General features: G+C 37.7%; 1 protein-coding gene across 10 annotated transcripts in view; it reads right to left on the reverse strand.

Annotated features, from left to right (window-relative positions):
- The window catches only part of UTRN (utrophin), a 517,905-nt gene that overhangs the window by 74,582 nt on the left and 429,412 nt on the right, over positions 1-13,911 (reverse strand). For all 10 annotated transcript variants that reach the window (XM_055087454.1, XM_024122697.3, XM_024122701.3 and 7 more), the window contains 2 exons: positions 3,478-3,539; positions 1,737-1,811 (listed from right to left, as the gene is read on the reverse strand). In XM_055087454.1, the coding sequence (XP_054943429.1) occupies positions 1,737-1,811; positions 3,478-3,539 (137 nt within the window). The remainder of the gene's footprint in view (positions 1-1,736; positions 1,812-3,477; positions 3,540-13,911) is intronic.

The following is a 13,911-nucleotide window of genomic DNA, read 5'->3' on the forward strand; positions in this document are numbered from 1 at the left end:
GTGGGCCTTCCTCTGTTGTGGCCTCTCCCGTTGCGGAGCACAGGCTCCGGACGCGCAGGCTCAGCGGCCATGGCTCACGAGCCCAGCCGCTCCGCGGCATGTGGGATCTTCCCAGACCGGGGCGCGAACCCGGTTCCCCTGCATTGGCAGGCGGACGCGCAACCACTGCGCCACCAGGGAAGCCCCGGAGTTTTTTCTTTAGGACTCAGAAGAACCCACAGAAGAAAGCAGCAAATGTGTTAATATGTTCATCTGCCCAGAAGTATTCCTAAAAACTGGGCCCATGTTCACAGTGATACAAAGCAGTCTCCCATCAATGGAGATTTTGTGGCTGAGTCATTTGTCCTCATTTTATAGCTCATCAGGCCTGAGAAGCCCTTCCAGGTCTGTCAGCTGGATTCTGGACATGGCAGCTGAGCCTCTTTCAAAACTGCTGTCACCCTGGCCGGACTGAGCTCACTGAAATCCCTTCTGAGTGCTCCTAATTCACTTCCTATTCCCTTAGGGCTCAACATACAGATCACTAGCCAGAGTGTGCTGGCTTTATATTTTGAGACTGGTCATTCTGCCATACTTGCTGTGACCACTACAACCTGCCAATGATCTCTGGGGCTCCAAGGATTACGGGCTTCCAGGCCATCTCAGCCTCTCGTCCACCGCCTAATCTGGAGGTGTTTTTCAGCCCTTCAGACAGCTCTTCCACACGTAGCTTGTTTTTCTTATTCTAAAGCTTTGCGTTACTATATTTTCTCGGAATGATTCTACCCTTCTCTTTCCTCAGCTCTCCTCATGTAACCAGCTTAAAATGTATTTCTACTTTCTACTGACTTACAGAGCAGGTTTTTAACCTTAATATATCATTTTTCTAAGGGTATTCTGCAAAGCTTCACTGAACAGCCTAGACGTACAACAACTGTTAACAAAAGGCAGCAAACAAGACAATTTGGAATTATTCAAATTATGCTGTTGTACATGTATCGGCAAATGTTACTTTCCATATTAACTACCTGACAAAGCCTAAATGTTCTCCGAGTAGACTCGATCACTAAAACTGCAACCACAAATAGAATCCAGACAGCTTAAATCTATACTCTATTACAAGCATTCATATATATACTTAAATTTAGGTTATGGGGAAAGGAATAATCCTTTAGTAAAACTATCACAGACTATCACTCTGAACATACTCTCTACAGGTTAAAGTTCATGTTGATAACATTAAATGTCTCGAGACATGTTTAAATGAACACAGAGCCCTTTATCTAATATTCTAGGTACCAGTTCAAATTTGAATCAGGAATGCCATTTTTCAGTGTCTCTTTATTATATGATTGCATTGAATCAAACTGTTTGGAATCCTACACTTCCAAATGAATCCAAAGTACTAAAAAGGCAATGATCTACTACTTTGATTCCTTGATTTAATCCTTTTAAATTGGGTGGCAGCATAATTTTTGAAAAAGATTTTAATGTGACTCCTGTATTTTGGTTAATTTCGTTCTCCAACTGAGAATGGCGTATGTTCATTGGTTTTACTACTGCACGCATGCTGATGGGGCGAATAATAAAGCATTCACAGAAACACAGCCAACTCCTTGAGTGAGGTATACTGAAAATCAGATTAACTCCACAAACACATCACCCTCTTCATTTATCTTTGTCTTAAAAAAAAAAAAAAAACAACAAGAAAGGCAATCCAAATAACAGAGTGATTAACTTTGGCAGAAAAAACTCACAACATAGTGCTTTTTGTAGTCTTCGGATTTTGATGGCTGTACGGTAGGCAGAGAAACGTACATTATTCAGGTCAGCTGAAATGGAAAATGTAACACATTCAAAAGCATGCTTATGATTTAACTTACATTGAATGGCAAGAATATATTTGTTTACTTCAGTGATGGAAAAGTATTATGTCTATTCACATGAAAAGGTCTATTCCTAAAATCTACAACATTTAAGAAAATAATTAAATGTTCATTAGCACCATGGTGAGATACTTTCCAAAGCAGTGCTACACAGATTTCAAGAAAGCATTTTCCAAAAGGAAACGGAGGGAAATGAGGAAAAGGAAACACAGCCTGTTGACTTTCCATGGCCTAATAAGTTCATCTCACTGTAGGCCGAGGGTCCTGCCTTCTCTACTAAGAGGGATCCTCCTCCAGGGCATTTTCCCCAAGGACAATCAGTTTTCTGTCAACTAGGCTGTCCATCTCACTACTCACAAAGCTAGTCTTATTTCTCTGCTCCTTCTGTCCTGATCTATTTGCTTCTTCTGCCCTTTTATCAATCTGGTTAAAATTATACTATAATCAATACTCAAATCTTTAGAAACAATAGATTAACTCCAGTTAATAATATTGTATTGTATATTTAAAAGTTGCTAAAAGAGTAGATCTTAAAAGTTCTCATCACAAGAAAAAAAAGTATGTAACTATGTTTGATGATGGATGTTAATTAGACTTAACTGTGGTGATCATTTCACATACATACAAATATCGAATAATTACGTTGTACACCTGAAACTAATATAATGTTATATGTCAATTTTATCCTCATTTTTAAAAAATCTTAAAGATTTAGCATCAAGTTGAGAAAGAAGAGACACTGGAATTTCTTCCTCTGTCTCCTTAAAGACAGAGTATCCGTATGAGAGACTAGAAGAGTTAGAAGAAAACTCAGAAATCATCGACATTGGCCCCTTCGTTTTACCAACTAAACAATCCAGTGGCTTTTCTCTTGCTTGATCAACCTTTGCAGCTGTCCTCACCTACCCAAACAGAAGCTCACACAGAAGCCTGATATTTAAAGAGATAAAAAGGAGTGCCCCCTCCTTGCTGAAATGGGAGTGGGCATGAGAGCTTTGGGGTGCCACTCTCCCTCTCCAGCAGCACCTTGGCTCCCCGCAAAAGAAAACTCTTTCAAAGCCACTGGAATGACCTAAGGGAAGCAGCTAAATAATCAGTTCAAAGTCACATTCTACTAGAAATCTACAAGGTCATAATTCTCATCTCACGTGTTTTCATGCATTTTTATATTAAAATGAATTTAGCTTTTAATGACAACTTAGACAAAATGAAACTAGGCAAGCTAATTTGATAATATTTACTAAATAAAAAGTGAGTGAAAAGCAAATTTAAAGCAGTGGATTAGAGGCTGCTGTACTCTAATTGTTTTTGTTTTCACTCACAGCTGAAGTTTAAGATGACTCAATATGAGAGAGGGAAAACAAATTACACTCCTTTTAAAATCAACCTTCTTTGGCTCACACCATTTCAAACCCTGCATTCTCTTAAGAAGAAAGGTAAAATCTGTTTATTGCATTGCCCTTAGAAATTCAACTGCTTTCACATGCCCATGACATGATCCTTTAAACATAACATGCCATGTAAGGAAAGATGGTGACTAGTGTCCATTTAAGAATATACAACTCTCAGTTGTTTAGGTTAATTCATTACTATTAACTAAAATAACACTCACCAAGAGATTGAAAGAGTTCAGTCATTTTAGGATGATCCCAAGAGGTTGTCTGTGTTTGATGACTGGAAAAAAATAGTAATATATTTAAATAAAAGAATGTATAAAATAATAACTGTCACACAGAAAATATGCAAATAGGATTTTTCTTCAAATTTTTAAGAATACATGCAAAATTATCCCCCATGGATCAGTCAGAAACCTGATGCCCAGTTATTACTTAATATTTGAAACAATAGATTTTTTTTTTTTGGTTTTCAGAAACAATATATTTTTAAGAGAATATGTAACGTTAAATGTTTTTTCCAAAGTTTACCAGTACGCAATTTGCATTCTAATGTCATTTTAATATAACTTAACATGAAACAAAAGATTTTTATTTGAGCAATTATATCATGAAACTATACATGAAATAATTTGCTTTAATTATTTCAAAAAGTATTACAACTAAAGATTAAAACCTAGATATAAAATGTGACTGTCATGGACCCTGGAGCCTCAGCCTTGATGTAGCCAGATCAGTGTAGGCTCCAGAATAATTCTACTCATGTTCGGTAGATATAGATTCTCATTCAGCATAAGTCCTCTGAGAGCAGAAGTGCTCTGAAGAGTTGCTAAACTTTAGAAGTCCTAATCAGATTTCTAAAGAACAGAGAAATAGTTTAACTGTGAATAACATCTCCACCTCACAATCTATTGAGTCTTCCCCCTCTTTAACCTTGAGTCTTTCTTTCTTCAGTGTAAATGTGCCCTTTTCCCCCGTGGGGACTCACTCAGAAACCTAGAGTTGGTACAAAGCTTATCTTAAGCTGAAGGCATCTGAGAGTCAACAAATGCAGAAAGAAGCCTTGTCAGAGCTTCCTTTATCTGACTTAAAAGTATCATCTTCTTGGAAATGAGGCTACCATAAATCCTCTCAGGAGAGTTTCAGGGCTATGAAGAAGAGAGAAAAACCACTAGCACCTGCACAAACAAACATTATCACAAACTTTCTTATCTCATGTTTGTTCTCCTAAAGAAACACATATCTTTCCTAAAGAAACCTACTGGTTCTTCTCAGAGGAGCCTTTTCTCCCCAATTCCTTTCCCCTACTAAATTGAATATATAAACCCCAAATTCCAACCTCCTTTTTGAGTTACTCATCACTGTATGCAGATTGCATCCATAAATAAACTCTTTTCTCTTGCTAATTTGCCTTTTGTCAGTTTAATTCTGAGGCCACCAGAAATTGAACCTAAGAGGGTAGAGAAAAAAAATTGTTTCTCCTCCCTGATGTGGTCTTCATGAGTTTCTGGATTCTCCACTCCCCTCACATATGTGTTTCTCTTTTGTCATGTTAACTTCACACTCCTCTCTCAGCTCTCAGGCTCCCCTGGTTAACCAGTATTTTTTATAGGTATTGAAACAGTTTTCTTCATGATACTTATCCTTCACTTTAGAAGCAAGATTTTATACTTTCTCTTTTTCTGTAAATTCCAAAACTAATTAGAAGTTTTTGGGAATAAGGTAAGGGTAATAATACAGATCAATGTAGTGCTTACATTAGGTTCCTTCTTTGTGTGTGTGTGTGTGTGTGTGTGTGTGTGTGTGTGTGTGTGTGTGTGTGTGTGTGAACAGCTCTTCAGTGGGTCAGTGGCCTTATTTAAAAATAGTTTACTGTCCACTATGTAGGTCAGAATAGAGTAATAACATTTAATAGTGCTCCAAAGACTTCTTGGATGACACTCAGTTTTTATAAAACTGTTTAGTAAGCTAAGTGAAATTGCACAGTACACAAGAGACAGTGATATTAAAATATTCATACAATCAAATTTCAGGGAAATTAATGTTAAAAACCTATGTAATATATCAAGAAGTGGGGCATGTAACTGCAAATAGAACATAATCGATGTTACTGTACACAGGTAGCAGAACCCCGAAACAACTCATAATTTGCTTTGAAAAACACTTCAAGTTTAGATTTGAAATTAGGTATGTAAAATGTCCTGGAAATTCCAAAATCTCAAACAAAATAACATATGTTCAATGTGAAGGTCTGTCTCTGCAAGAGTTGGAAAGTTGTCTGATTCCTCTACCGGGTTCCTGACACCAACGCGAAGGCAAATATTTCCAAATATTTTGCTACCGAACACCAACGAAATCATCATTCTACCCTTTGACTATCTAAATTGCTCCAGAGACCACAGAGAAAGCACCAAAGCTGTGTGCCCTGATATTTTTACTGTTCATAGTGTGGCCCAAAGCTTGACAGAAATGCAGAATCTCAGACCCCTAACTCTACGGAACCAGAATCTTCATCTCATCAAAATCTCAAGTGATTCATATGCACATTCAAGTTTGAGAAGTACTGACCTAAAAGGCTCCTAATACATGAATGAAAGTACAAAATAAAAATAGAAAAGACATCTCCAAATTTTGCTAATAAAACAACCTCCTCCCTACTATTAATAAGAATTAAAGAAGAAAAAAAAGAATTAAAGAAGGATTTGCTGAAAATACAGTATAATCGAAAGAAATTCATCACAGGCTCCCAGTTTTAAGACAGCCTACAAGTATTCACTTGATCTCTTGTCTCTTCTCTGGAGTAATTTCAATCCCCATGGCAACACTACTGCTCAGAGATAGACATCCCATCGTGAAGGACCAAACTAGGCTCAAGGACCAAACCAAGGCTCAAGAACCAAACTAAAACTATGAGGAATGCAGAGCCAAACTTTATACTGAAACAACAAATATAAGTACACTCTCTCTAGAATCACAAGTGTTGTGCTTTGGCAAACAACCTCTATGGTACCACAAGGGACAAACACCACCAAGCAGTCAGACAGAGGACTGAGAATTCAATGAGAACACCCGCTTGCTAATGGCTCTTTTTAGTGAAACCACCACTAGGAGCTGAGGGAACACACACATTTGGCAAACAGATGGAAGGAGGGAAATGGCACCTCCCTTTGTGAATTCAATACCAGTTGATTCATTAGGCAGAACTGCCAACGCTGAAAATAAACACAGCCTCTCCTTACAAAAGTACAACTGCAGCTTACCAAATAGCAGTTAAAAAAAAAAAGTAGTAGATGCAGTTGGCTGTTGGATTTTCTTTCTTTCACTCTTTCTTATTTTTAAGTTGGGGGAGGGTTTTAAAGCAAAATCCACACTCAATCCAAAGGCTCAAAGTATTTGAACAGCTGCAGATTGGTCAGCTCATCCTGCCAAAATGCTTCCAGTTCTCCCAGAGGAGGCAACCAAAACAGAATAAAAGAAGCATTTTTCCCCCCAAAATAACAACAGTTTAGGTTCTGGCCAATCTCAAATATGAAAGAGGAGTAGAACTTAATATTGTACAGCTTGATAAATTATAAAATAAAGTTGCAACTTTGTTACTAAAGATCCTCTTTGTAAGAGGGAACAGACACAGGAATCTGTCCAAGAATAAAACGAAAAATTAAAAATCTAATCAAGCATCAATTAGGAGTTAAGTCCAAATCATACGAGGCAAACAACAGAGAGAATATGTAACATATAACTAACTAGGGTGCCCAGCCAGACCAGTTTTGCTTGCGCGGGGAAAAATGGTGGCGCCTTTGATGTGGGCCAGAAATTAGTGAGTGATACACCTGTGTAGCTGAGATTATCTTCGGGCTATTTTAAACTCTGCAAAATGAAGAAAACTGATGATAGTAATGCAAATGGTATTTCGTCCACAGAAATGCAAATTGTGTCCACTCAAATGCAACTGATTATTGTCCTGATGGCTACTGACCAAGTTGTCAGCTTTGCATCCATCCTTAATTCATTTTAGCATCCCTAACTTGACTATGAAGACTAGTACTTAGTATTCTCCTTGGAACCTGTTATAACTTCTTACCCATTCCCTTATTAATTAGTGAGTTGAATGAAATCTTTGACACATGCTCTTTTTATATGTGTACAAGTCAAGCTATTACTTAGTTTAAATTTTATTAAAATTTTTATTTTTAATTGAGATACAATTGGCATATAACATTGTGTAAGTTTAAGGCGTACAACATGTTGGTTTGATATATTTGTATATTGCAATACGATCACCACTGCAGCATTAGCTAACACCTCTATCACATCACATAATCATCATTTCCTTTTTTGTGGTAAGAACATTTAAGGTCTAGTCTCTTAGCAACGTTGAAGTTTATCATACAACATTGGTGTCTATAAATCACTGTGCTGTGCATTAGATCTCCATTACCTAATTTTTAAAATTATCCTTCAACACCTGGGACAGTTCTGGTTTATACCTGTTGTCACATATAATTATTAAAGTGCCCCTGTACTCTTAAGTGTCCCAGTTGGGATAACACATGACCCTAAAGTTTATGGACTTTGAGGAAATATTAAACCAGTAAGGTTAATAATAAGTAGCATATGCTTCTACCTATTATTATTATTCATAATGTATTCTCACAAGCCACAGAAAGTTAAACACAAATAAGATTGTACACCAGTGAATAGAACACAAAGAATGTTGTGTCACAACACTGCCCAGTATATAAGACAATGAACCAACAGCAATTTACATGTAACATTGATAAGATACTAATGTCTGGGCAAAGACTGCTCTGGGGAAGGTACTTTTTACACGCATTTGTTCTCATTAGAGGGGTTGCATTTGTTCTCATTAGAGGGGTCTCATTTTTTTCATTAAAAGATGTTGAGATGGGATCCTGGTTATCCAAAAACTGACACTTTGCCAGACACACTTACTTGTTACTTATCTATGCAATTTTATGTTTGAAACTGGATTTTGTGGGTTTTGCCATTTATCATTCCATTCCAATTTTAAAGGTGTATAGTGAAAAAAATTGTAGGTGAGTGAGTGAATTAAAAATACAAGTGTGAGAAAAAAGAATAGGTATAATGCTCTGGATAAGACAATCACAGAAAGAGAAATATTTCTTCTTTGCTGTACATAGTGAAAGAGAACACACTAGGTGAGGCTGTATAACATTAATTACAGTAATGGTCTATTATATGAGTGCTCAATTTGTACCAGGTACTCTTCTAAACTCTTTCTATGTGTAACCTCAAATCCAAACAACAATTCTGAGTTTGGTGCCAGTATTATCCCCACTTTACAAATGAAGGAAACTAGGACAAACTTAGATAACCTGCTCAAGGTCACAGTTAGTAAATAGTGGAAACGGAATCTGAACACAGATGGTCTGATTTAAAGCCTGAGTTCTTAATATGGAAGTATACTTGCACGATTGGGGTTTTTAAATATTTCTGATGAATCTGTCTAAATTTGAGTCTGAGGTCCATCATTATAATCATTACAAACAACCTCATCTCTCTTGCTTCTCTCACTCCTGGCAAAACCCAAGCATGGATCAGCTCAATTACTTGCCTATACAGCTGGAGAAAATCACTCAACAGACAGACTGATTTTACTGTAAGTATTTGACTTCAAACCTCAAACGTCCAAGTGCTAGCAAATGAACTACATTCCCTAATAAATGTGCCTCCAGAGACCAAAACAACAATTTACTTTACTACAGCCATTTCTTTCCCCAAACCTAAGTACGTTTCCCGGCCTGCCTAAGTATCATTTAACTGGTACTCACACTTCATTGTAAAAACTAAAAACCATCAGACTAGAATTCCTTCATCTTCCCACCACTAAATCAATAAACTTCCCTCCATCTGCCAGATTGTCTTTTCCCCCCTTTTTAAAATGAGGAGCGATCTCCTGTCCTATCCAAGGTTCTTCCCAAAGATTTCTAAACAACTCTTGAGCAGTTAATCCACTAATCTCAACAAGACTAGCCTCAGAATGTAGATGTTGAAGGGTCTGCCATCCTTAATATCTCTCTCTCTCTCTCTCCCCACCCCCCGACACCAACACACCCCCTATCTTGCATCTATATTTCCTGCTAGCTAGCACCCCTTTTCTCTTCTTTACAGACAAAATTCTCAAATGAATAGTCCACATCCTCATGTCCCATTCAGGACTCAACCCACTTCTATTTGATTTCTAACCTCACTCCTCCACCCAAACTGGTCCTGTCAAAATTATCAGTAAACTCCATGTTGTCAAGTGGAATGCCTGCTTATCTGTCTTCAGCTCGCTAGACCTCTCCTCACAAGTGGGGGGAAATAGGAAGAGACAATAAACTTCACAAGTAAGTTACACAGTATAATAGAAGCTGAGAGGTGCTGTGTAAAAAATAGAATCTCCAGAATGAAGTTGACACAGGCGAAATGTAGGCTCTTTGAACACCCTCTTTACATATACTTATACAAGTTATATATAGGAATCAAGCAGGGCTCCCAAGCCATCAAATTCACATTCAGGTGACTAAAGCATAAAGACTGAAAACACATTCTGGCAACCTGATGTGATGTCATTTATCTGAGTAATATCTTTTTAAAGACCTAAGAGGTAACATTTTGGAATCTTTAATCCCCTCAATCTTGGTTTCATCATGCATGAATATATGAAGAATATGGAATACTCCTATCAGTAATATTGATTCTTTCTCTGTGTGTGTGTGCTTGTGTGTTTGTGTGTGTGACTAGGGTTGAGGGGCCTCTGGGGAGGGGACAGGGGTAGCACATGAGGATGCTGTGTGAGGGTAAACGTATATGTTCCTCAGGTTATATGTAACTTCTTGAACCCTCACAAACACTTTTTACCATTCTCTAGTCTTTTAAAGGCAGAAAATCCAAGGTTATACTTTTGGAAACATAAGAATAAATCTAAGGGAAAACTTACTTAAAGTTTGAATGTCAACATTTCAAGAAAAAAAAACAACCCTTCTGTTCAAGATCCAAATAAGATAGATGATCCCACTTGACAACGGATATCATAAAAGCACAACATCTTCCTTAAGAAAATGCCATTAGTTTGTCATCATAATGAAGACACAAATCAGGAAGACTAAATTGTAAACAATGGATAATTCTAAATCTGTTGGATTCAATTATAAAATTGCTGTTAAAAAGAAACAAGAAGCCCAAAATGGAGTCACTTGTGCTACACCCCACTGAGACTTAATACCTAACCTCACTGCAGTTTCAGCCTCTCCTAGGTGTGGAATGAACCAATCAGTCAGGAATGTCCTGGTTATCACTAGTGAGGGAATCTATATAAGAAGACTATTGCATTCCCTTTCCCACAAAAGAAGATGACGTGGCCTGAACCAGTCCTTTCTTTTATTTTGCTAATAACCTTTTTGTTATCAGCCTCAGCCCCCCAGTTGCTACAAAAGCCTTTCATTTTGTACAATTCCTTGAAGCTCCTTTCTCTTTACCAGATGGGCTTCTGTCCAATTCATAGATCGTTGAATAAAGCCAATGAGATCTTTAAATTTACTCAGTTGAATTTTGCTTTTTAACAATGTACTTAAAATTATTTCACATGTAGGATACAAAATAGAAATTGTATCTATTTCAAAGATACAATCATGTAAAGGGCTATAAAGAAACACAGGCTACAGCACACCCCAAAATACAAGTGTCAATACCCCAGGCATGAATGATAGAACAAGACAAGGTTTGTTTGAGTTTGTTTTTAAATAAAGTAGTAGGATTAACGACCAAAATGGATATGCCTGGGTGTGAGAGGAGATTCAGGTGACACTTGTTTTGAAGGCACTGGAAGACTGTCTGGAAGAATAAACACTTAATAAATGCTGGGGAGCCTCTCCTCTGGTAATATCTCTACATGGACCCAGAACTCAGAGGGAGTCCCAATCCCACCCAACTCTACCCTCCTGTCTCTTTAAACCCTCAAACTAGGGAGAATCAGACCATCAACCAACACTCCTGCAGGTCGACTGTTGTTGCACTGGGGAGCCCTGTACACTCCTGCCTGGGGGTGTTAACCCCAGAGTTCAGTTTATCATTGTATCCTTAAAGTTTGTTTTCAAAGCTGAATTTATATCATTTAGTTTTCTTTAATTTAACTACTTTATCTCTTTCACATATATTTTTAAATGAGAAATTAATTCTAATTTTTTCTATAGAGCTGTATTGAATCTTCTACTGTATCATTTCAGCTAATAATCAGTACAGGAAAAGATATTCTATTTATTTCACAATTTTCACATTATTACGTCTGTACTGTTGCTAATTGTAATGACTATTTAAAAATTTAATCAGTACAAATTCAAGTACAGATATCTTTTATTTTTCCTTCCCTTAATGACCCCTCAGTGATCTTTCCTGTACCATATGGTAGACCTTTATTAATTGCATCCCTGACTCTAAAAATCACACTGTGTAGTAAGGCTGATAGTGCTGTTATAATTCAATGTAACTGAGTAATCTAGAAGATTCCAAGCCAAAATTCTACTTCATAGTTATAATAACTCTGGCACCAGCAACGTATGGATGAATGGCAGGAAAGATGGTACCTTCTTAAGTCCTGAACTAGTCAATGTATTTCTAAGACAGTGTCAACTCCACCTAAATTACCTCAACAAACTAGGACACCGGTAAATACTCTAGTAGTTGCCCATTTGGGGCTGCTGCGCAGCAGGCGGTCTCCTGCTTAGTTTTCTAGTTAGCCAAGGTCTACTCCTCTTTTGACTGAAGCTGCCTCCAGCTCCAGAAGGTTGAGTGATCCCAAGGTGCTTACATTCTTTCATAAAGCAATTTCATTCTTACCTCCTCATCAGCAGAGTTGGCCCAGTGAGTTTTAAACATTTATTTTCAATAAAAATAAAGTCACAGACCATTTCTTGGTAACACAGACTCTCCAGTACATTCTCTTATATTTCTATTTCATTTATTCATTTATCATTAAAACCAAAAACACAAGACCCATTTCTGGAAAGAGACTCAAACTGTGTCCCAAGACTTCTCCACTTAAAATTCTGGAACCGAAAAGATGCCCTCTCCCATCATGATTAAGGAAGAGGAGAGTGATGAAGGCTGCTATAGGAAGCCTTTCAGAGAGAACTATCTTCCATTATTAGAAATATCTTTGTTATGGATTTATTTTGTTTTGGGATGAGTTTCCTTAACACTTAAAGATAAAATGCTTTATGTTAATTTCTCTTTTGGTGTTGTTATACCTATACCTTTGCTAGCTTTGATTTTCCAGTGAGGCTGGATATTTGAATTTCCTATTGCTGCCACTCCTCTCTGCTCTTATTTAGGGAAGAAATATTTCACCTACATCATCTAAGCAGGGTTCGCAGTGCCTCTAAAGAAATAAGCATGAATTCTCTCCTTTAGACTGTGCATACATGAGACAAGTATATGCAGTTTATGCAAATAAATTGCATGACTGCTATAAAGAACAACTACTTGCTCGCCAAGATTTCATTTATAACTATAAACTACATTTTTTTTTCTAGCAACTGATGGATTAGGGCAATAGAGTGTACCCTCGGGAGGCACGACAGGGTTCTAAAACAATGCTGCAGGATTACCCATAATGAACACAAGGACAGAAAAGGAAATATAAAAGAGATGTAATAAATTGAGGGAAATCTTGGCTTAGACCTATTCATAAGGGGGAGTTAGAACCAGGTAGAGACTGCAAGGTAGTGGTATTTGTAGATATACATTAGTTCATTCTGGTTAATACACTGTAATATTGAGGAATGTCAGTTGTAGAGAATGTGATAGGTATTATCTATATAATCAGAGATAACTAAAGTGTTCATGTTAAAGCTGGGTGTGTGTGACTGCATTATAAAGAATTAAGCTTTGTACTTCAGATTCTAGTGGGAAAAACAAAGCTACAGAACTGGTGAGCTGTGAACGTGAGGAGAATCATCATTTGTACCAAGACAAAGTCACGCACTTGGGGTTTAGAGAAGACACTGTAGAGGGAGAGAGGAAAACCATATTTCCTAATTATCCTTTACTAAATTCTACGAAGCAGGATGGCTTACTAACAGGCTGACTAAGGTAGAGTCAGCTATGCTAAAAGCCCCTGTAAGGGGACCTATAAGAAAGCTTTGTTGGCCGGACTCCTCTCAGATGGAAATATCCCCAGTGCCAGAAAACTCCAGACCTTGTGAATGAGCAAAGGTAGAGGAGGACCTGACAGTTTGTTCTCCCACCCCAGAACTCCTGTCATGATCCCACTGGCAGGACTGTGGAGAATGACATTAGCTATCGATAGAAAAGCACCTTTGTCCATCATCAGACCACAGCGTGAAACTTCCTTAATCATATATTTGGCCTCCAGGGATTAGCTTATCGTGAATCCTACCGAAAAGGCAGTGTGCGGTGCTGGAGAAAGCATGGTCTTGCTCTTAGACGGCTCTGCACTTAAGTGTTGGCACATGGCAGGTGCACAGTACATGGTAACCCGTCTATAGTGTGAAAGAAAGGATGTCTGCTCATACTTTCTCCACCTGACTGCACTTTCCTAAATATAATCCTTTATCCCACCCAAATTTTCCATGGGACTAAAAATTTCTGTCCTCTACCTCCTCTAACAA

This window comes from Physeter macrocephalus, chromosome 10, assembly GCF_002837175.3.
Source record: "Physeter macrocephalus isolate SW-GA chromosome 10, ASM283717v5, whole genome shotgun sequence".
In the NCBI taxonomy this organism is placed as follows: Eukaryota; Metazoa; Chordata; class Mammalia; order Artiodactyla; family Physeteridae; genus Physeter; species Physeter macrocephalus.